At 38.6% G+C, this 23,491-nt stretch overlaps 1 protein-coding gene across 6 annotated transcripts in view; it reads right to left on the reverse strand.

The window, feature by feature from the left end:
- Positions 1 to 5,746: 5,746 nt before the first annotated feature.
- Positions 5,747 to 23,491, reverse strand: part of LOC6038297 (RB1-inducible coiled-coil protein 1) — a 32,925-nt gene continuing 15,180 nt past the window's right edge. For 2 of the 6 annotated variants that reach the window (XM_038258472.1, XM_038258474.1), the window contains exons 4-13: positions 22,288 to 23,054; positions 21,940 to 22,229; positions 21,675 to 21,861; positions 21,425 to 21,617; positions 21,130 to 21,358; positions 20,905 to 21,067; positions 19,040 to 20,149; positions 18,655 to 18,979; positions 17,332 to 17,807; positions 9,947 to 10,359 (exon numbers count right to left, since the gene is read on the reverse strand). In XM_038258472.1, the coding sequence (XP_038114400.1) occupies positions 10,105 to 10,359; positions 17,332 to 17,807; positions 18,655 to 18,979; positions 19,040 to 20,149; positions 20,905 to 21,067; positions 21,130 to 21,358; positions 21,425 to 21,617; positions 21,675 to 21,861; positions 21,940 to 22,229; positions 22,288 to 23,054 (3,995 nt within the window). In that variant the 3' untranslated portion in view covers positions 9,947 to 10,104. Of the gene's footprint in view, positions 7,030 to 9,605; positions 9,807 to 9,946; positions 10,360 to 16,195; positions 16,600 to 17,331; positions 17,808 to 18,654; positions 18,980 to 19,039; positions 20,150 to 20,904; positions 21,068 to 21,129; positions 21,359 to 21,424; positions 21,618 to 21,674; positions 21,862 to 21,939; positions 22,230 to 22,287; positions 23,055 to 23,491 lie in introns of those variants that run through there. The other 4 variants (XM_038258476.1, XM_038258478.1, XM_038258475.1 and 1 more) reach the window with 4 other exon arrangements.

A 23,491-nucleotide genomic window follows, 5' to 3' on the forward strand; every position in this document is an offset into this window, starting at 1 on the left:
CTCGGGCTTTATACATAATTTTTGTTAGGTTATTAAGGTGGTTCCTGGCACGTCAGGGTGTGCTTTAAAATGACAATTATAACGATTTTGCAAAAAAAAAACACATATTTCTAAAAACAACTTGACATTGTTTAAACCAACTAAAGTTATCCGTTTTGTACATGGAAAGTTACTAATTTGGCTTTCAAGGAAAAATACGCATGAGTTCAGTTTAAACGGCGTTTGACAATGATTATTAAAAAATACTCAAAATTGTCCTCTTTTAACCGCCCTGACGCGACAGAAATCACCCTAAGACCCATAAAAAATAGGAAAAAAAATATTTTGCAGGTATTAACAACACTGACGAGTGAGATAAACATTTTTCCATAATAAAAGTGGTTCAGGAAATGTTACTTTAAGGTGCACCTTTTCATTATTTCGATCCTTTTATATGTATTTGAAAATGGTACGTCAAGGAAAAACTCAAAAACACGGAAGCAGAACTTTATTTTATGTTTAAAAATGGGATCTGTTACAAAATTTGCCATAAAACATGTAATTTAGTTTTTGGAAAAAATAAAAACGAAAAAGGTTTTTATTTACAAACCACTCGAAAACGCTTTCGCTCCAACTTGGTGTCTATGGAAGAAAAGTGGGAAATTGTCCGCTCTTTCGAATGGTAATGGCAAAATTTGAATCAAAGGGTGTATTCAGCCTGATTTTCGAAGAAAATTGGATTTTTTGCTGTTTTTTGATCGAAAATGAAAGTTTTGGCTTTTGGAAATATTTTCATTGAAAAGAGCGCACGATTTTCGTTAAAACACACTTTCGATCGATTTTTTTGAACATCTGCTTCGAAAGATATGATTTTTCAATTTAAATGTAATTACCAATAATTTAAAACTAAAAGAATTCCTAAAATTCAAATGCCATTGTAAATTACTAAACTGAGTGCACAGGAGTTGTTGATTTGAGTAGGACAAACGATCCAGCAAGTTTTATTAAGATCGGAAATGGTCCGGTTCAAAATCGTATTTTTATGGTCGATTTCGCGTGGAAACCGTCAATAACAATATTAATAATAATTCAATAACAAATCCTGTTAAAATAACAAAAAGTGTTATAATTTTATCCTGAAGTCCAACATCAAGAAGAAAAAATAATAACAGTTTCTGATAGAATAACAAAATTTGGTATTGAAGTGATATTATATTGAAAATGTTTAATAACAAGCTAATAAGAGGAAATGTTATACAATTCAAAAACTCTCCTAATAACAAAATTTGTTATTCGTTCGGTATACTGACTTAGAAAAAAAATTACCATAAATCGCACAAATGGAAAAGTTTCTAAGTGTCCATAACACAATCTGTTATTATTTTTTCTTTTGTTAAAAATGTTTAGATCTTTGGGATAATTTTGTCTAATTTCGTCGGGGTCATTATTTTGGGAATGAAATGGGGTCCTTAAGCTTAAATTATTCTGAAAAGTTGAAATTTTGAAAGTTGATTTTTTTTAATTATTTGATATACCCCCTAAGGGACTTTGCTAAAATTGGCTAGAACTATGGGATAATTTTGACCAATTTCATCAGAGTCATTATTTTGGCCATGAAATGGGGTCCTTAAGCTTAAATTATTCTGAAAAGTTGAAATTTTGAAAGTTGATTTTTTTAATTATTTGATATACCCCCTAAGGGACTTTGCTAAAATTGGCTAGAACTATGGGATAATTTTGACCAATTTCGTCGGGGTCATTTTTTTGGCCATAAAATGGGGTCCTTAAGCTAAAATTATTCTAAAAAGTTGAAATTTTGAAAGTTGATTTTTTTAATTATTTGATATACCCCCTAAAGGACTTTGTTTAAAATGGTTAGAACTATGGGATAATTTTGACCAATTTCACCAGGTTCATTATTTTGGCCATGAAATGGGGTCCTTAAGCTAAAATGATTCTGAAAAGTTGAAATTTTGAAAATTGATTTTTTTAATTATTTGATATATCCCCTAAGGGATTTTACTAAAATTGGCTAGAACTATGAAATAATTTTGACCAATTTAATCGGGGTCATTTATTTCACCATGGGGTTTCAAGCTAAAATTTATCCGATAAAATTAACTTTTGAGAGTTATTTTTTTTTTAATTTTGTTATATTCCCTAACGGAATTGATTTATTTATTGAGAATTTTTGAAGAGTGAATAACAAAAACTGTTATTATTTTCACAGAGCCAGGAAGTCGGAGCTGACGTTGAAGTTCGAGCTGAAGTGAGACATCGGAGACTGCATCGGATTCAGCAAATTTTCAGCAACTTTACTTGGGGTCGGAATCTGTGAAGTCGGGTATTTTTGGAGAGCTGAAGTCGTCGTTGACGTCATATCCTGCATCCAGAGTCGGAGTTGTCTTCAAAGTATGTATTCAAAGTCGCTTGGAGGTACCTGACTCTGCAGCCCTGACTAGTACAGAGGAGTTATGGCAACTGCAGGTTTATTTGCAAATTTCAAATAAACCAAAACAATAACTTTTTTTGTTATGGAGACATACCAGTTCAATAACATTTTTTTGTTATTATGCTGCTCCACCTCTCCACACAAAATAACAAATCTTGTTATTCCTTCATGCTTCCTTCTGTGTTATTGGTTTGTTATTGCAATAACAACATAATAACAGTTTAAGTTATTCTTTGAACAAATCTTTGTTATTGATTTTTGTTATTTTAACAACTAATCCGATCATCCCAATAACATATTTCGATCTTCTCACAATATCAAAAACTGACCTTCCCAAGTTATTTCCGTCTGCTCGGGACGTTCTCTGAAAAGTATTCTCTCGGTTTATCGTCGCAGTCAAAACATTTAAGAATCGATGCATCGCGATGATTTATTCAGAAGATTTTAATTAAAAATTTCATACTTGCACAAATATTTTGAGCACATGAACCCCGGGGACACTTGATTACCAGCCTGTATTTCGTCAGCACGTGGGTTAAAAAAATAGCTTTGTTTTAGGAAGTTGTGTGAAATTGACTCAAACTCATTGTGGAAACAAAGAAAAAAAATGTTCGGATTGAGTTACATGTACACATTTTTCTAAAAAGTATTGGAAAAACCCTCTAAGAGATCTTTTTCCTTCGTTTTGATATGTATAGAAAACACTTAAAATTTATTTAAAAAAAAAATGTTTTAAGTATGCGTTGTTTGATAAATGTATCAACTACAAAACCCTCTCGCATTTGACGTTGAATTTATCGTCATACTATTTTAACAATCGATTGTTTCAAAAAGTGCAGTTAGGGAGACTTGATCCCTGAAAATTTTACAGTCACTGGAATAAGCTTCAAGCTTAATTAATTGGTTTGGTATTTCGTACATGGTTTCTTTCAGTATAATTGTAGATGACTTTCTGCAGTTTTAACTATTTTTCAAATATTTTGTAAACACAAATTACCAACTTTATCAAACATGCTCAATTTTGGTCTAAAAACGAATATTTGAAGTTTTTAAATATTTGTCATACAAAAATTGTTATATTTTGAACAAAACGTTCAGGCTTTATGTGAAATTGCTGTAACCGCTAGTAAATAAATAGTTTGGATGAATAAGAAACATTTTCTTTAGTTTTCTTAAAAATGTTGAAATGGAGATCAAGCTACCCCTAAACAATTTGAAAGTGCTGGTTTAAATTATTACTATTTTTTTTTTTTTTTTTCAAAATGCTTGGCATAACTCAAAGAATTCATCTGATTATACCCTTATCAGCCAAACAAAATTCAGTTCATAGTTTTCATAGTTGTGAGATACAAAAAAAGGGGATCAAGTCTCCCCACTCTCCCCTAACCATCACAATTTATCGCGATTTTATTAAAAAAGCGTTGAAAAAGTTGATTGCAATGATCATGGCTAGGGTTAGTGAATTTTCACGATTTCGCAGACAGCGTGAAATTCGTGAAATTTGTAAATTCCCAAGAAATCCCGTTATATTTTACAATTTGCTCTAATCATTGCAACATTCACCGAATTTTTTGAACCTAGAATTCCAAAAGTTAATAAAAGATTCAAACTTTAAACATAATTGAATGAGTTTCACTTTATGATATTATATTTAATCCAATAATTAAGTTTTCTGTGAAATTAAAAAATAAACATATAAACCTTGTTAAAGATTACAATTGTTGCTTCTTGATTTATTGAAACATTTAGAGAAGGAGATGAAAACTTTTACGATTTTTTTATTGAGCTTTAAGTCAATATAATCGTTGAAGAATATTATATTGATAATTTTAGATAGACAAGTGAGTTAAATCTTGTTTAGATTTGGGTAATTCTCTACCAATTCACACGAAATCGGGAAAAGTGGCCCCGACCCCTCTTCGATTTGCGTGATACTTTGTCCTAAGTGATAACGTTTGTCTCTGATCACGAATCCGAGGTCCGTTTTTTGTTATCTCTTGACGGAGGGGTGGTACGACCCCTTCAATTTTTGAACATGCGCAAAAAGAGGTGTTTTTCAATAATTTGCAGCCTGAAACGGTGATGAGATAGAAATTTGATCTCAGAGGGACTTTTATTTTTATTAGACGCCCGATTTAATGGTGTACTCAGAATTCCAAAACAACGAACTATTATTCATCGAAAAAAGCACTAAATTTTTTTAAAATTTCTCCCATTTTTCGTTACCGTAAAATTTTTTGGAACATGTCATTTTAAGGGAAATTGAATGTACTTTCGAATCTACATTGACCCAGAAGGGTAATTTTTTCATTTAGAACAAAAAATTTCATTTTAAAATTTCGTGTTTTTTCTAATTTGAAGAGTGTAATAATGATCTACAAAGTTGTAGAGCAGACAATTACAAAAAAAATTAATACATAAACATAAGGGGTTTGCTTATAAACATCACAAGTTATCGCGATTTTACGAGAAAAAAAGTGTTGAAAAAGTTACCTTTTTCGTTTCTCTTTGTTACGTCCTCCTCTTACATATCAAAATTTTTGTAATTGTCTGCTCTACAACTTTGAACGACATTGTTACATCCTGCAAAGTTAGAAAAAACACGAAATCTTAAAATGAAAATTTTTGTTCTAAATGAAAAAATGACCCTTCTGGGTCATTCAATGTAGATTCAAAAAATACATTAAATTTCCCATAAAATAACATGTTCCAAATTTTTTACACTCGAGTAACGAAAATATTGAAAAATGTTTCGATACTAGTTTTGAAAAGTTCCACTTTTCAGCACCCATGTCAGTGCTTCATGGCCAAAAACTTGAAGATCTGGCAATCCTGCAAAATATCAATACACGTCTTTTTCGAATGTTCTAAGATGGAAAGGATCGCATCGAAAGATGAATTATCAAACTTTTATGGGAATCAACTAGGATGGTTGTAATCTAGGGGAGCAGCATTTAATTCCAGCGTGCCTCTAATGTTGGCAGGTCAGAACTTTGACATTCAATTAAAGCTAATTAAAAGCGTTTTCAACTGAAATCGAGTGATAAATAGCTCAATAAGAAGTGAGCAAGCAAGTTTCTATCAAAAGTTTTGCAAAATTAGTTGTTTGAATAGTGAAAATCAGCATATTGGATGGAGTTAGGAGCGAGTGCTTAACCTGCCAAACATACGAGAATTTCCCCTACTACCTTCAAAATCTCCAACACATTGTCGAAAAATATTACTTTATTATTACAGATAAGCGCTAGATATTATTCACTCGCCTGGACTTCTAGAAAATGCAAAGGGACTTAAAAACGATATACAAAAGACTTGTTTTGTTGCTTGAAATTGTATTCTTTTATTATCCTCGTATCGTTTCTTTTTTAACTCGAGTAGTTTATCAACTAATTACACATTTGATTTACAGCGCTTCACGTGCCATCCTGCACCGTTAGTTTCCAGATCGAGGGAGTTTCATTTATCTAAAAGATCAAACTCCTCCACTCGTTGTGCTCTCCTTATCGTCGGAATAAAACATTTACTAAGCTAATCACTTGTTTTCTTTTTATCTTGTTACATTTTGCATCCCATATTATTCAGTGCTGTTGTCAGATATCCTCCACTAACCGTAACTCCTCTCCTGCATGTATCGTAAATCTATCATTTTAATGGTTTCTTTTACTTTAAAAATGAGTAATGCTATAGAGCAAAGTAATCAAGCTACAATCCTATACAATCTCGTACCACTGCTGTTTCATCGACGATAGCATGACCCTTTCTTAATGTTAATTTTCTATTTCTCCGTTCTTTTTTGTTTAATGTTTGCTTCCGTAAAAGTATATTAAATAACAATTATCACCTGTGGTTGTGTTTTGATTAGTAAAACATCGCATTCTCTCTTGCATTAAGAGTAGAATCTGCTCTCAGCCAAGTGTAATGTGTGTTTATTTTATTTGTTGATTCGTTCATTTCCTCTTAACCTAGCATGATACAACGACGCTCATTCAGTATCTTGCACTCTCACTCACAAAGATTCATTCTTATTCTTAGTCAGTTGAACTATCTCTACAAAGTTTTTTTTTTATTTCAGCTTAGCTCCTCATGAATTGTAGTATTGTAAATATAGTGTATCGTCTGACGTGACTTGAAGGGAACATTAGAAGTGGTGTATTTATTTCAGTAAACTGGAAAAAACTGTTTAGTTGTGGTTGGTTTGTTTCTGTGTTTTCTTGTTTTATTTATCAGTAAAGCTTGTTCGTAACTCGACAATTTATTGTATTTTTAAGATTTTTTTTATTTCTCTGTTTGATTTTTTGAAAACTACGCAATTAGCAGTTGGAACCAGTTTGATTTGCTTGTTGTTTATTATGTTGGATCTGGGTTGAAAGAATTCAATTTCACTTTTCTTGCTCTTTTTGTGTAAGCTAAACCATTCATTCCTTTTCCTCTAGCACATTTGGGTGGGTTTGAGTGTGTGTCATTTTTCAACTGTTTTTTTTTTTGTGTTTAAAGGGTAATGTGATTTGGAAAAAAAAACTAAATTAAAACTAGCTTACTTGTAGGCCTCGAAAAAATAAGTGATTACGTTACACTTGTTAAAAATAGTTTTCAGTGAGCTGAAACAGATGAGTAATATTAATTAGAGCAATTCATTTTTTTAATTTACACATTTCTCTTCTGGCTGAAGTTAATGAAGCTGGGCTTAATTGTATTTGCTTCTTTGTTGTGCAGCACATTGCAATGATGTTGAGTGATTCGTGCATGAACATTGTTAAACAAACTTGTTCGGTGGAAGAGCAAAACACTCGAAAAATCAATCTACTTTAAATTGGTGGTCGAATTGATCTGCATGATGGTTTTTGTCTAGTGCCCTTGTAATTACGAATATATGATAAGCAAGAGATTGATGATAATACATTATTTAAATGAATATGTATAATCATAACGCAGAACAAAACAAAAAGATGCAAATTAGGCAAATAATATATTGTTTTAATGAATGGTGGCAGCTTCGATAGCATTTCAAATCTTCAAAAACTGTTCAGAAATAATGTCAATATACTCCACAATTTTTGGGGTAAAACCATTTTAAACTTATGATCATTTAAAAAAGAAATGGCAATATTTTTATATGATAACCATCAATTGGGGCAAATCGGGACAGCTTCTTTAATCATGCTTTTGTTCAAAATTTAAAAGTTTCTGGTTGGATTCTGTTAAAAGAAATAATAGTAACAAAATGTATCAATCGATTTCCAACATTGAAATTTTAAAGTGCTCAAAAAACCGCCAGACTGCAAGTCCTGTTTTCCCCATTTGACTGTCTCTTATATTGTTGTTTTGATGGATATCAAATGAACATCAACACTCAATCCATTTATGAATAATTATTTAGATTTGTAAACTTTATCTTTCCGATTATTAGGCCGATGCAAATATTCAAAAAAGTTTTTGTCCCTCGGCCCAGGCCAAGGTCAAGGGGGGGGCAAAAAAATAAAAAAATATAAAAATTTATATAACAAGCCATAGTCTTCACATTTAAATGAAAAAAGTGTTTTAAAAAGCATTTTACACTAGTTCAGTTGTTTTGCAATCATTAGTTTTCAAAAAATCTAAGATCTGACAAAAACAAAAATTGAATCGAAAAAAAAGATTTTGCATCGAAAATTTTCAAAAAATCATAAGATTTTTTAATAAGCCCAAACATGCTAAAAATTATTTTAAACGCAGGAGAATGTATTTTAATTTGATTTCAGCTGGTTGCACTTGAATTTTCATTGAAATTTTGAAGTTTAATGTAAAAATATTTTTTTTGCCCCCTGATTTTTCGGGCCAATTTTGAAGGGGGGGGTGGTGACAAAAACTTTTAAAAATATTAAATAGTGAAAAAAAATCCAAATTTCACAAAAAAACAATTTTTTTGTTTTTTATTTTATTTTTTTTATTTGATGAAACTTTTCTTTTTGATTTCTTATGTCCAAATAAGCCATTTTCCATAATTGGTTTCTTCATACAAATAATGGGTCTGTCTATACAAAAATGCTATGAAAATATTTGAAGAACGACTTTCCGATCGATATGGTGGCTTTGGCAAACGTCCGAAATTGATAGGTAGTAAATGTTGCTATAGACTTTTCATAAAAGCAACTCTCTACGAAATCGGCCGATTTCGACCATTTTTATTTTTTGTATTTTTTTATTTGACTCAAACTTTGTGGGGGCCTTCCCTATGATCAAACTAGCTATTTTGCGTCATTGGTTCACCCATACAAGTCTCCATACAATGTTGGCAGATGTCCATACAAAATGGTACGTACATATTCAAATAGCTGTAACTTTTGAGTGAATTTTCTGATCAATTTGTTGTCTTCGGCAAAGTTGTAGGTATTTTTGAGGACTTTTGGGAAAAAATAGGCACACGGAAAAAATGCAGATTTTTTAATCAATTTTTTTTACCAAAACTTAATTTCACAAAATATATATTTTTTGATTTTCAAGATTATTTTATATGTTTTAGGGGACAAAAATCCGCAACTTTTGAGCCATAGAGAAACATGGTCAAAAAATCTGCCGCCGAGTTATGAATTTTTGAAAAAATAATGATTTTTGGAAAAAGATCGAAGTTTTATGCAAAAACAAGTTTGACAATTTTTTTTAATGCAAAATTGAATTTGCAATCGAAAAGTACTTTACAGATTTTTTGATAAAGGGCTCTGTTTTCAAAATATAGCCACCGAAAGTTTGATTTTAGCGAAATATTTGAAGTTTTTCGTTTTTTTTAAATAGTGACCATGAGTGACCATTTCTAATTTTTTTAAGGCCAAACATTGAATATTACACTCATTTTAAATGCTAGTCTTGATTTAAAAATTTTCAAAACATTTTTATGCCGAAGCAAACGTACAGAATTGTTGAAAAAAGGGCCTAATTTGTCCAACATTTTGATATTGATATCACAAACCAAAAATTTAAACAAAACTCTCTAGAAAAAAAAATTGACTGAAATATTGAAATGTTTTTGTAACAGGCAATAGAAGTTTTTTTTAATGGTTTAGATTTTTCAAATTAAATATTTTCGATAAAAAAATGTAATGTTTATTAAACAATTATTAGAAATTAAAAGCATCATAAAACTTGAAAAATTTTCACATCAGATGTTATTTAGTTTCATTTAAGTTTTTTTATAGTAACAATGCGAGAAATATATATTTTGGCCAAAATCCATATTTGAAATTATAACAGAGATGATAAATTGAGAACTATAATTCGAAACATGCCGAAAAGTCAAAAAAGTAAGCAAAACACGCAAAACAAGTCACTCTACTCAGCGTAACTTACATTTTGGAAGCATCAAATAGTGCAGCACTAGTGCGCCAATCGACAAAGGGGAACCCTTGAAGAAATAAACAAAAAAGTAAAATAAACTGTAAAATAGTAAACAAAAAAATTTCCACTGCATTTTTCGAATGTTTTGTCATTTGGTTCACCACTCTTATGGTGTCCCGGAATTTCGATGTAGCCAAATTCAGCTGATGAGGTTTGAAGTGATCGTAATATACACAAAGCATGCCTCACTTATTTAGTTACAAATCGGTTACTTCTTACAGCCTAAAATCGCAGCACACAAATTTTCAGCAAATCAAAAGCCAATTAAAAGCGCACCACCCACTCCCGCTCCGGGCAGTGGCTCATCATTCGAGGCAGTAGTCGTCGTCATCGTCGTCGTCCTTGGTCTCCAGCGACCGGTACTCGGAATCGGCCGAATCGCTCACGTCGTCCGCCAGGGTCGTCAACTGTTGGAGAGAGCCCGCGCCCGAGGTGGAGGTAGCCACCAGCTCTTCCGCTATGCTACTTCCGGTGCTGGTGCTAAGAAATACCGACAAAGACGGGGCGTCGACGGTGTCCCCCGCAAGTTCCGGTAACGGTGTCAGACGGGTAGTCGGGGCCTGTTTGGAGGGGTTAAACGACGGTTACCGGTGTGGTGAGATTTAGTTTTTTGAAACGTTTGCGGTACTAGGCGCATGTTTTGGTTACGGACCAGAGACGGTTTGTGATGGTTAGGTGATGGTGTGGAACGCTTAAGTTAGACCCAGGTTAGAATCAACCAACAAAATGCTAATTTTAAAAGATCGTGTCTCTGATCCCAATACTTGTGTTTCTATCGGATATCCTCTCTTGATCTGAATCCAAGTCAAGATTTGCATCAAATCGTCCCAATTGTGGCATGTAACTTGTCACACGTGCATTATGATATTAATTTAGTTGGCAGAGAATGACCCCAATTTGAATTTTGTTTAGCATTCAATGTCATTTTCACTCCCTTGCAGAATCACAAAACTAGATTTAACCAGAGATAAATAATGAAACCCATAAAATCTGCAAACAATTTTGAAACTACATGGAAACAAGGATTATCTTGAATCTTACTATTTTTTTCTAAAATCCTAAAATTATTGGTTGTTTATTCAACCACAATTTTTTTTAGGTTAGAAATCCTTTAAAAAATCTTGGATTTGACAGCTGGAACCAGGTCCCAAAAATGATAAATCTAGCTAAATGATTAGTCACTATAATCAACAATGCAAAGTACCTAACAGATGTGTACCTTTGAAGTTTACTAAAGTTTCGTTAAGTTTCTGCGAAAGCTTCCAAGAGCAAGGGTCCTGGCTTTCAGTTCAAAGATCAGAAATCACTCACTCATCACCGAATGAATCTTTGCCGACTGGAGCAGGCAACCATTCGCGAGCGAACACTACCCGCTCTCTGTCAGCGGCTTGCTCAATCGCTTCACTCAGCGAAACAAATACTTCGTGAATTTCTTTTTCTACTCCGTTCGTCGACCCGAGTCATACACGAATGTGCTCAAAGAGGAGAGAGCCAAAAAATACTAGCGCGGTGCTCATTTGGCCTACACTACCACAGTTTGCCGTCAATTAGAATTTGGTATGGTGGAAATTGCTGCCAAGTGTGTCTTTGATGTAGTGTAAACTAAAAAATTTCAAAATATTATTGATATCATTGATTTTAACATTTTTTAAATGATCAAATCTAAGCCGATCGCAAAGTATTCTCAGTCAGCATTGAGCGACTTAACGAAATCGGTCTCTCCGAACCATTTATTGTACTACCCGATTTGAATGAGAGGGAGAGCAAAGAGAGAGTGTTCGGCAGCGATTGGTTTGGAAGTGACAAACGGTAGAAATACATCAGAGCAGTTTTTCGTCGCTCTAGATTTGTGCTCGCAAGTAACTGAGTCTTTTTGGAGAATCAGGACTCTTGTCGAAGAGTTTACCTGGTGATGCTGAAGGATTATTTCAAAATTTTCTTTATTGCTACTCTGACTCCGACAACATCGCTGGGTTCAGAAAATTTGTCGATTCTGACAACAACAACAATTCCCATGCAAAAAATCAAACCATCCACATTAACGACCCCCGGGTCTTTTGTGGTCTCTATTGCAAGTTTTCTGCTCGAACCTAGGAGTCCGAAGGCTTGAATAGGGAGAGCACCCAAACCTCTTTCTACTCCAAGGAACCTTCCACCCCAGTGTTTGAACTGACGACCTTTGGATTGCGAGTCCAACCGTCGGCAGCGATTCCACCGGAGTATGCTTGGTTTGGTGTGTTGTTTGTACTTATGGCATGGAGACAACTCATACACCTGGAATAACTTAACGGCCTAACAACCAAGGCCGGGACCGACATTTTACTTCCTCATCCGATGGAAGGTTGCAGCAGATGGAAATCGAACCCAGAATCATCCGCTTACAAAGCGGACAGCGTAACCATTCGGCCACGCACTGCCACAATTCCCATGCAACGTTGTTCAAAATTAGCCCACTCCGACTCCAGCTCTGAAAATTTATCGATTCCAATTTCGACTCCGATTCCGGCTAATCAGTTCTCCAAAAGACCCAACCTTAGCGACTCCGGCTTCGATTCCGACTTCGCAGCCTTCCTAACCTCATACAGAGCGAATTTGTTAATTCGGTTGGACCTAAATTCGTAGTAAACCGAATACTATCAGAAACAATCATAATCTAAACAAGATAAATGCAGATTAAAATACTTAACATAAAACAAGAAAAATATAAAACAAGAAAAGTTAAGTTTGTCGTAGGACAAAAGTTGCTCAAAATGCCCACGGGAGAAATAAAAATTTTCGAAAAAAAACATTTGGGCAGTAGAGGGTTAATTGAAATTGCATTGGACAACATCCTCCTATACGTCCTATTGTAAAGTTACCTCACTAATATGCATTTTTGCCTTCCTCGCCTTACTGAAGGAAGGCTATAAAATCACTCGAAAATTGATCTTCTTAATTTGACCTCCTAGACCAGGGGTGCTCAAAGTTTTTGGCGATTTTGAAGAAAAAAATGGCCCGTTTTTGAAAAAAATTAATGCAAAAAGTCATCATATTGCAAAAATTTAAAAACCAGCAAATTCCAGATCAAACATGCTCAGATTTGGTTCAAATTGGGCATGGGAGTTTCATGGTCCAAAGTATTTTTTTTTTTTGAAAAATGAGGTTTTTGCGAAAATGTAAAAAACGCATTTGTTCAACAACCCTATTTCGAATAGGACCTGCCTTATCACCAATAAAAAAATAAGGGTCTAACTCAGAGGTGAACAAAGTTTTTTGGAAGAAACGTTTAAAATAGCTTGTTTAGAAATAAAATTACGTTATTTTAATTTAAGAGACTATCAGCTCTCTTCAACCATTTTGTCCTTAAAAAAAGAAAACAGGAAATGAAAATTTTCAATAGTCCTATTGATTTTTTGTGTTGAGGCAGGTATTTGAAAATAATGGTATTTAGTTGAATGTATTCGTGTAATCATAGATATTTTTAACATTTTGAAAAAAATGATGTTATTTTATACTTATTCAAAATTGAGGTTTATTTTAAACTTTTTCATGCTTTTTTTTATTTTTTGTAAAAAAAAACTATTGATTTATAAATATTTTGGCTCCCGTTTAGGACACAATTTTTTTTTTCAAGAATCTTCACACGTTTAAATGCGAGTGAAGCAAGTAAAAATCGTTGAAATTTTTATCAAACATTTTTGTAAAAATAACTAAAACGTTGAAATTATACTTATGTAGGAATCTGTAGTATTCCGTAAGTATTCTATATTAATTTGATAGTCATAATGACCCTTTTATGAACTGACCCTCACACTTACTTTGCACTTAGAAACCTTCCTTTGGAATTCAAACTCATGACAAGTAGATAACGAATCTCATTCAGGCAGAAAAACATGTTGAAATCGGAGGATCAAGGCTGGTGCACATATTTTACAAAGCTTTTGTCCACCAGCCCGCCCCTCCCCCATTATAAAAAATGGCTCGAAAAACCAGGAGCTTCAAAACACTTCAAATCAATGAAAATTCCTCTGAGTTGAGAATCATTTCAACATGTTCAGGTTTATTAAAAATAATAAAGATTTTAGTAAATATTCGATGAATTTATGTTTTTTCGCCAAAATGTTTTTCTATATCGAATCTTAATTTTGCAACATTAGTAGTACACAAGTACATTAATTATCCATTACTTTTAATAAACGAAAATGTTCATAAGAAAATCAACCAGTAGGCTGAGATGCTGCTTTTTTTCTGGTGTCATCTAGTATCCTTGGAAACGAACTTGAATTTCAATAAATGTGAATCGAACATTTTTTTTAACTTTCATTTTTTAAAGGGTTAAAATGGATGAAAACAAACATTTTTATGCATGTTTCTATTGTGAAATTGTCTCAGGAACACGAATATGATAAAATTATCATCAGAAAATGGGATCTAAGGGGTCCCCCGAGCAAAAATTTACAACCAAAAAATTCACTAAAAGTAAAAGTGTCTATTTAATATGTTAAACTGCCTTACCCAAAGCGTTCTCAGTCTCAGATGGTAGTCCCAGATGTCCCCTACAAGCTGCAGGTCGAACCGAGTTGATATCTGGATGGAACACTTTTTTATTTGAGTTTGAAAATTGTGCTATTTTTTCACTAAAATGTCAATAACTCCCTTTAGATTTAACCAATCGGGGTGCTCTATCCTGCATTTTGTTGCATTTTTTAAGCCCTTTCAGATGCATTTTGAATTTTTAAATTAAATTGAATTTTGCCCAAGTTACAGCCTTTTACGATTTTTGACGTTTTGAACCTTCAAACTTTGTGTCCCGATTTGCCCCACTTCCCGTTGACCTAGAGAGCTCATATTTTGGCCAGATGCTAGTTTTATATGTACAAACAACCCCTGAAAATTTCAGGCAGATTGGTGAGGTCGATGTGAGATGGGTATGCTTTGCTCGTGGACTCGCTCTTAAATAAAAATAACGTAATTTATTTATTTTTAAATAAGGCTGGTACAAATATTTTTAAAAGTTTTTGCCACCACTCCCCCTTCAAAATTGGCCCAAAAATCAGAGGGCAAAAAAAATATTTTTACAATAAACTTCAAAATTTCTAAGAAAATTCAAGTGCAACCAGCTGAAATCAAATTACAATACATTCTTCTGCGTTTAAAATCATTTTTAGCATGTTTGGGTTTATTAAAAAATCTTAAATTTTTTTGAAAATTTTCGATGCAAAATCTTTTTTTCGATACAATTTTTATTTTTGTCAGATCTTAGATTTTTTGAAAACTAGAGATTGCAAAACAACTGAACTAGTGTAAAATGCATTTTAAAACACTTTTTTTCATTTAAATGTGAAGACTATGGCTTGTTATTTAAACTTTTATATTTTTTTATTTTTTTGCCCCCCCTTGACCTCGGCCAGGGCCGAGGGACAAAAACTTTTTTAAATATTTGCATCGGCCTAACCTGTTTTGTAAATTTGGCCTGCATGCTTATTTGAGCTTCAAATTTGGTCCTGCTTCAAAAAACTTTGAGCACCCCTAAATTAAGTGAAACATGCGAAAAGTCGTTGCAAAATTATTTTTCAACAATGGAGCATTACCATTCGAGCAGTTTTTGCTTTTTTCTACAATGTATTCCTTATGGGAGAACTGTCATTTCTACCACTGGAATCGGGTACTCCATTAGGCCATTCCAAGTATTTAAAAATGTTTGTATATCTCAACTCTGGGTCTGGTCGAGGGAGGTCAAAAAAATATGTATATATAAAATTTGTAATGACAACAAGCTTTATTTTCAACTTTTTAATGAAAATTTAAAACATTAAATCACACTGTTGATCTGAATCCCGCTGGTTTGACGAGGAATCGCTGTGTACTAGATCCATTTATACATAATCTTCGACAGTTTACAGAATTAGTAATTTGCATAGAGACTAAGAGAACACGGTGGAATGATAATAAATATTTTCAAAACATTATTGAAAAATTAAAAAAGAAATACTTACTTCCTCTTGTGATAATTATTTTTTATCCCATAGTGCAAGATAAACAACCGGTCATAAAAAAGGCTCTCAAACCATGTGTAATGAAGCATGCTAACGGCCACAGAAAACAGACACAACAAAACAGTTAATCCCTTTGAGAAAAAAAAGTCCCTCGGACACAGCAGACAATCAACAAAAAAGACACGATTATTTACACGGTTAGCAAGGACAACCTCCCTCTCCCCGGGGGAACAAACCTTTGTGAGAACAGCACCGATAGCATTAAGCAAAAGGACTCCGCCAATCAATGGAAATAAAAGTTGTGTTTTTTTTGGATTTGTTTTCTAAACAGTCAAAACTTTATTTGCAGATTTTTTTCTGATTTGTTCCAGTTTTTGCATTTCTTATCAATTTTGTCTAAATAAGTATATAACATAAAAAGTTTTTTTTTGTTAAGTCCTTTCCCTTAATCAACCGTGTCTCACTATTGGTTTTGCTCTCTTGCTTTCTCTCTCTCGCTCGCGCTCGCTCTCTAGCTCTCCCTTCCTCTTTCTATCATACAGCCTAAGCTATTTTTTGTGAGTGTGTTTATCTTTGCGGCGCTCTGTGTACGTGTGTATCGGTTAATTTTTAATGTATTTCCTTTCTTTCTTTTGTAAAAACAAGCGCAAAGTAAAAATTTTCAGCATCTTTTTCTCGCCAACTTCACGCGCGCTCTTTTGCTGTACAACTATAAATATATCTATCTCGCTTTCGCGAGTGCTCTCGCGGCGCAGACGTCCCTATCTCTCTCTCTCTCTATCACTCGTCATCGTTGAGTAGAAGCAAAGCTCGCAACAACATCAGCTGTTTTGTTTTATTTTGTGTCCGTTCATCGCGTGCAACAAAACACGTGTGCGCAAAAGCCAAGGCACGCACGCACGCACGGTCAGGCAAAAAAACGGCAAACGAGAACAAAGAAGAAGAAAGAAAGAATAAAATTTAGGGGTTGGTGTGTTGGTCAAGCGGAAAAAGCTTTTTGATTTTGTTTGATTTATTTTTAAAATTTTCAGGCCATTAAGATTCGTTTTCGTTTCGAATTATTTTGCCAGGGACTTTTAATTTGTTTTTTTTTTGTTTTGAAAAAAAATGAAGGTATAAAATCTACAGCGAATATTTAAAAACATTTTGTTAATATTGTCACAATCTGAAGCATGTTAAAACATAAACTTTCGCAATAAAAATTCTAAAATAGCCAAGCTTGCTCTACTAAAATGTTTTCCCTTTTTAAAATGTTAGGAAAGAATGCGCTAAAGCCTAAACCTTGTAGTGTGTTACAAGAAGAAGAAGAAGCCAAAATGACACAATGATCGTGAAATTTCGAAAGCGTTTCATTTCCTATGGAAGCATGTTTTGTGTTCTTGTGAGTGGAGGATGACCGGATGATCAGAAAAGCATGCCCATGATAGTGGCCTGGCCAAACATGAAACAGACAGAGAGTCGTGTGGATGATGGTTCGCGGAGTTCCTTCCAATAGCAGAGAGTAGTCAGAGGAGAAAGATGCCATGTGGTGGTAAGCCTTCACAAATAGTAATTTACCGTCGTGTTGCCGCCTTCCGGAGCCGGCTGCTGCTGCTGGTCCACGACATCCTCCTGCTCCTCCTCCGCTTCCGGTTGTTCCTCCTCGCAAACGCTCTCGTATCGCAGCCTCGTCTGCTGCTGCTGGGAGTCACTCTCGTCTACACTGGCACTGGCACTGCCGGCACCGCCCCCGTACCCAACGTCCTCGTCGTCCGTCACCGAGATGTTGCGCTCCTTGTAGGTGCTGATCCGTTGCTGTTGCTGCTGGTTCTGCAGGTTCTGCTCTGCCACGCCCGAGTCGATCATGTCCCGGCTGGCGCTGGTCTTGATGGCCGAATCCTCCATCTGACCCAAGGGAGAGCCCAGCTGTTCGGTTTGTGCGAACGAATCGATCAGCAGCCCCGGGGATGTTCCAGTTGTGGTGGTTACGACGCTGTTGATGGCGGCCGCCAAGCCTTGCTCCGTGATGGTGGACGACGAGCGACTCATTTTGCCTGTGAGAAACGGAGGAATATTTTAAATTTTATGAATTTTAATAAGCGGATGAAAGACTTTTTCAGATTCCGTTACAATGACCAGAGCGACAATGTTAGTCAGTGTACGTCGTGCTTGATTTATAGATGTGAGGGTGACTTATAATATGCAGACGTCTGTGTCTGATGACATTCAGTCACATCGAGTAGGCGTGTGCGAGATTGTTCCCAACACGGTGGACTAGATTGTAAACAAAAGTTTCGGTTGAAAATTGTGAAACATTTGATTCAAAAACGTAAACAAATTTCAGTTTTGCGAATTGTTTGCACTAAACAGTGAAGAAAGCGGTTAAAGATGTCCGGTTTGAGGAAACGCTGAATTTACGGCATTGAACAGTAAGATAAGTGAGTTCGGGCGTTGTGATTTTTTGTGGTCTGGTGATTTGCTCATGGTGTCTTAGGTCATAATTTGCACTAAACTCAATGCTGTAGGCATAAGTAGACTTCAGAGTATTAAAAGACTAAATGTTTTCTTCTGTTCTGAAACTTCATATTACAAATAGAACGCAAATCTTCTCATCACCGAAACATGTCAAAATTTCAGTTTGTTTTCATAACATCTTATTTTATTTTATAAAATCCACTGAAGAGCTACATTATGTACAAAGCTAAAGCGATGTACGTCACTTGAAATGGGAGCATTAGTCTGAGCAGCATAGTTAACTTTCACTGTTAGCCTTTATACATTCCAGCTACTGAACATACACGTCTGTGTTTGGGAAGCACTATTTCGGCATATCAGCAGTTTGTTGAATGTCTTTGTAATCAGTATGACAATTCAATGAAAATGACAAGGCATCCAACTTACTCTTCTCCTTCTTGTACGAGTGCTTGTCCGAGTCGGCGGCGGCGCTCCTCGACGTGCCGCTGCTAACGCTGGCACTGAGGCTCGCGCTGCTTCCTCCCCCGCTGCTGCCACCACTACCACCGGGCACCGGTTTCACTTTGACCCGGTAGAACCGGGTACCGCGCGACACCTTGTACCGATTGCCGTCCTTGCGCGCGTGGCAGTAATCCTTGTCCACGACCGTGCCCATGCAGTGGATGATCCGTGGCACCTGGCCCGCCACCAGCTCCGCCAGACCGAACGCCGCGTAGCTGTCCGCGTGCAGGAAGTACAGCACGGGGGCGTTCTGGAAGTGAATGAGGTTAAGATTGGAGAGAGTATGGGGGGAATTTTCACGCTTTCTTACCTGCACGATCGTGTACTGATCGTAGGTGCTGTTGTAAACAATCATCACGAGGTCGCCCTTGGAGCACGACTGGATGGACACCCCGCCACTGGGTCTGTTCTGGTGCCGTTCGAGCTCCCTGCTTAGCTGTTGCTTTTCGCGTTCCAGCGCTTCCAGCTGTTCCTTCAGGTTCAGCTGGTTCGAGCCGAGTTCCGGATCGGTCAGCGATTGGATGGTTTCCTTGTACCGCTGGTTCTCCCTTATCAGAACCGATTCCTTGTCCCGAAGTTCGTCCAGTTGGCGCTCCTTCTCCTCCAGGATCCGCTTGTAGATGTCGTGGCTGCCCGTCGGAGTTCCCGGCGAGCTGGCCATCGATCGCTGCTGCGGTTGCGGTTTGATCGTCACCGTGGACGACTCCCATCGTTGTCGTTCCTCTTCGATTGCGGTTTTGATTGCACGTTCCTTCTCGCGGTTGAAATCTTCCCGAGCCTGCGCCAGCAGCTGCTCGTGGCTCGCAATGTCGATCATGTCTGGCTTTTCGATCTTCTCCAGGCTAGTATCGGACGGCGATCGGTCCATGCTGGTCATCAGCTTGTACCTGCAGCGCAGCGATTCGATCTCGGTTTTGTGCTTGTGCTCGAGCTGTTCCATCGCTTCTTGAATGGCCTTCTTGCGGTCCACCTCGACGTCGGCAAGTCGCTGCTCCAGTTTCCTCACCACCTCCTTCATCTCGTCGACCGTTACGTTCAGTTCGCGCTTTTCGCTCTCGTACTTGGACACTGTCTCGATGTGGCTCGCCTTGATCATCGAGTTGTCCGACCGCAGCGACTGCATCTCATCGTCCTTCTGGTGGATGCTCTTGCGTAGATCGTTCATTTCCAGCTCGTGGTCCACCGTGAGCTGCTGGATGGTCTCCCGCTCGCGGTTGCGGGCCTCCTCCTGGATGGCAGCCCACGCCCGATTGATGGCTTCCAGCTTGCTACGGAACTCGGCCCGGTTCGAGGCACTCTCGGTCCGTACGGCCGACAGCTGCTCGCGCAGAAATGAGATCGACGACTGGGACAGCTGGTACACGGTCCGGAGGATGGTTTTCAGCTTCTCCACCTCGAGCCGGGTGGTGCCGAGGTTCTCCTGGAAAGAGGATACAGACGTTGATTGTCGTTTCAACAGTAAGGAGACTTTGGTTGAAAATGAACTACATTGCAGACGGGGAATTGAAGAAACAAGGAAATGGGAGTTGTGTTAGTAGGACATGTCCGGTTTCATCTTGATCGTTCCACTACGTATGCGACGAAGCCATCGGAACACCGTGCTGGGGTGAACTGGTTTTGAAGGCCTTTTGCCACCAAAGCACAGCGATTATTTTATTTTTGAAATATCAAATTTCATAGCTCAACAAAACTATTGTGCTCCTCGAAAATGAAACTAAAAAATCCGGTGGGAGGAACAAGTACCTGTAGCAGCAGTATGACCGCCCCCTCGTCATAGCTGCCTGCCGTTGCCCCCGCCGTCTGACAACCACACTTGGCCAGCCCGTCGGCGATGAGCTGCCGTATTTCGAGCTGTTGCTGCTGCTGCTGCCGCTGGTACCGTTCGCTGGTGGCGCTCGACGGCAGCGACTCGTCGATGTAAAATTCCGAGTTGACAAACTCACCGTCGGCGCACAAACACGGACTGCCGGGGGTTTTCGGGCCCGGCGCAGGCAGAAGCGAGGCTTCATTTTGAGAGGATGGAGACTCTTCCGGAATGACCGGGCAGCAGCAGTCACCGCCGGAACTGGGCCGGGGACTAGCGGCACTTGGTACGTTAGTTGTTAGTTTGGGCAATGAGTTACTTGTGGGACTGCTAGTAGTAGTAGTAGTGGTAGTATTTTTGATTGTTCGCACCTCTGTCAGTGTTTCTGCGCTCGCCTGCAGCACCCGTTCCGTGGACGTGGCCATGCTGCAGGTGTCCACCGGCGGCACCTTCGAGCGGGACCGGCGACGACGGTCGATTGGACTTTGTCCCACTTTTTCAAACTCTTCCGTGTCGGTTTCGGATTCGCAGCCCCTGAAAATAAAGAGATATGTTCATCAACCGGCCTGAAGTAGGACTTCCAAGGTTCCACTCACTCTTTCGTTGGTTGTTGTGCGGTGGTGGCGGAGTCCGCATCGCCCTTTCCGTCGATGGCAGTGGGTTCCGTTGCTCCCATGTCCGGCGGATACTCCTGCAGACCGCTGCTCTTGCTCTGGTTGGTGCCCTCTACCGATCTAGATGAAAAGAAATCTATCACAGAATCTATGTTCGGTAGCTGGATCTTCTCCGTGAGCTCCGGCAGGAAGGTCGACAGTTCCTGGAGATCTGCAAGCAAACATGCGGAAGCATTGTTAGTTCAGAAATGTTTCGACTAAAAGGGATTGTACAAACCTCGCTTGTTCAGCGCCGGTAGACTAGAATCGAAGATTGACGGCGCCTGGATCGCGTACGACGGCGGCATGTCGTCCATCCCGGGGAACAGCGTACTGAGAAAGTGCCCCTCGAACTGGGCGGTAAACTCGTGCCGGCGCATCACCTCCTCGTTGTGGATTGTCATCAGGCGGCACGCCAGATCGGAAGCCCACTGAAAAAAGTCACAGATTTAGAACTCCGCATTGAGACCAGATTCGGGTAGACTCACTCTGAGAAACGAACTGGAGAACATCCTCCTGCGAACCACTTCCGTGACGGCACTCACGTACATGCAGGGCGCCATATGGATCTGCTCGATGATGCCCAGGTGCTTCTGGAGCCGCTTCAGGGAGGTGTGGTAGAACAGAATGCTGTTGTCGATCTCCCACACCCGAGTCTCCACGTGGATGATGTACCTTTTGAAAGGGCACAAACACACACAAGTTCAACGATCATACCATGCCGAAACCCCCACAAAATCCCTCCCGACCTACCGTAACCGCTGGAACAGGTTGTTGCCCAGCTCCTCCTTGCACTTGGCACAGCGACGCCGAATGTCGCGCAGATTTTTGTGGTTCTGCAGCATCACGATCAGCTGGCTTTTGTGCGAGGCGCACAGATCGGGCAGGATCGACGTATCACCGAGCGTGTTCGCCCGGTTCTGGTTCTGCTGGAACGACTGCGCCAGCTCGTTTTGATCGCTGACGATCTTGCGCGCCTCGTACATCACCTTGTCCAGATCGCACAGCCGCTCCTCCAGGCCTTTGATCTCCTTAATGTCACCCTGCAACGAGAAATCTTCAGCAAATTGATTTTCATTGACTCACATACAGGAAACCTACCCTCTGCGACGCCTCGACGGCTTTGTCGATGTTCTGCTTGAGCCCCACGGTGTGCTTCTCGAACTGCTCCAGCCCGCTGGTGCACTCCTCGGCCATACGCTTCAGCATTCGCTGGCCCTCCGATGCGGAGATCCAGTCCAGCAGCGAGATGCACTTGGCTTTGTCCTTGTCGGATATGCCACTGCTGTCGGTCTGTTGCTGCTCAGCGCTACCGGAACCTGCCAGAGCTACAGCCTTCTCCTCTCCCTGGGAAGGGGTCGTTCCTTCTGCGTCGGTTGTAGAAGCCGCAGCAGCGATGGCAGCCATTGCCGGCTCACTATTGCTAGTCGTTTTGACGCTACCGGATGAGGTGCTGTTAGCCGTGTTGCCCGCATCCACGTACGCCTCGTCAAAGTTCCCGAACGGACGCGAAGCGGCATTCTCCATGAGCGTGGACAGGATCGGAATCTCCGACAGCTGCTTCAAGTCGTGATCGAACGCCGACAGGATCTCCATGTGCTCGGTGAAGCGCTGCCGGTGCTCCTCGTAGCGCCGGTAAAAGTCCGCCACGCGCTCCTGGAACTCCATTACCGAGTCCTCCATGTTGGCGACGACGGCGGCCCAGCCCTGCTGCTGCAGGTGCTGCTCGTGGATGAGCGTCTCGCACGTTTTGGCCTCCTCCTTGGCCATCTCGCAGATCTGTTGGGCAAGCAGCGAGCGCGTCACGACCGTGTTGTACGTGGCTGGCAGCTCGAGGCACTTGTCCACCTGGGCCTTCAGGTCGTTGTCTGGCGAAGGGATGAGGAAGAATGTTGTTAACCAGTTTATTCATTAACGAATTCCAGAACTTAAATTTCCAACAGATTTCAGAACATTCCAATGAACAATCGATCGGCAGAATGCCAAAAAGGCAAAACTCCAAAAAGCCAGAATACCAAAGGGTAGAATGCAAAAAGGCAGAATTCTAATAGGCAGAATGCCAAAAGGCAGAACGCCAAAGGCAGAATGCCAAAAGGCAGAATGCCAAAAGAAAGATTGCTAAATGGCAGGTTTCCTAAGAGCAGTATGCCAAATAGCAGAGTGCCAAATGAGAGAATGTAAAAACGGCAGAAGGTCAAACGCAAGAAAAAAAAGTCAACAAGCAGAAAAGGTTAGGTGCCAGTAAGGTAAAAAAAAATAAATGGGCCAAATTGGATTCGTAAAGTAAATGTCAGTAAATGTTTAA

Source organism: Culex quinquefasciatus, chromosome 2 (genome assembly GCF_015732765.1).
Source record: "Culex quinquefasciatus strain JHB chromosome 2, VPISU_Cqui_1.0_pri_paternal, whole genome shotgun sequence".
NCBI lineage: Eukaryota > Metazoa > Arthropoda > Insecta > Diptera > Culicidae > Culex > Culex quinquefasciatus.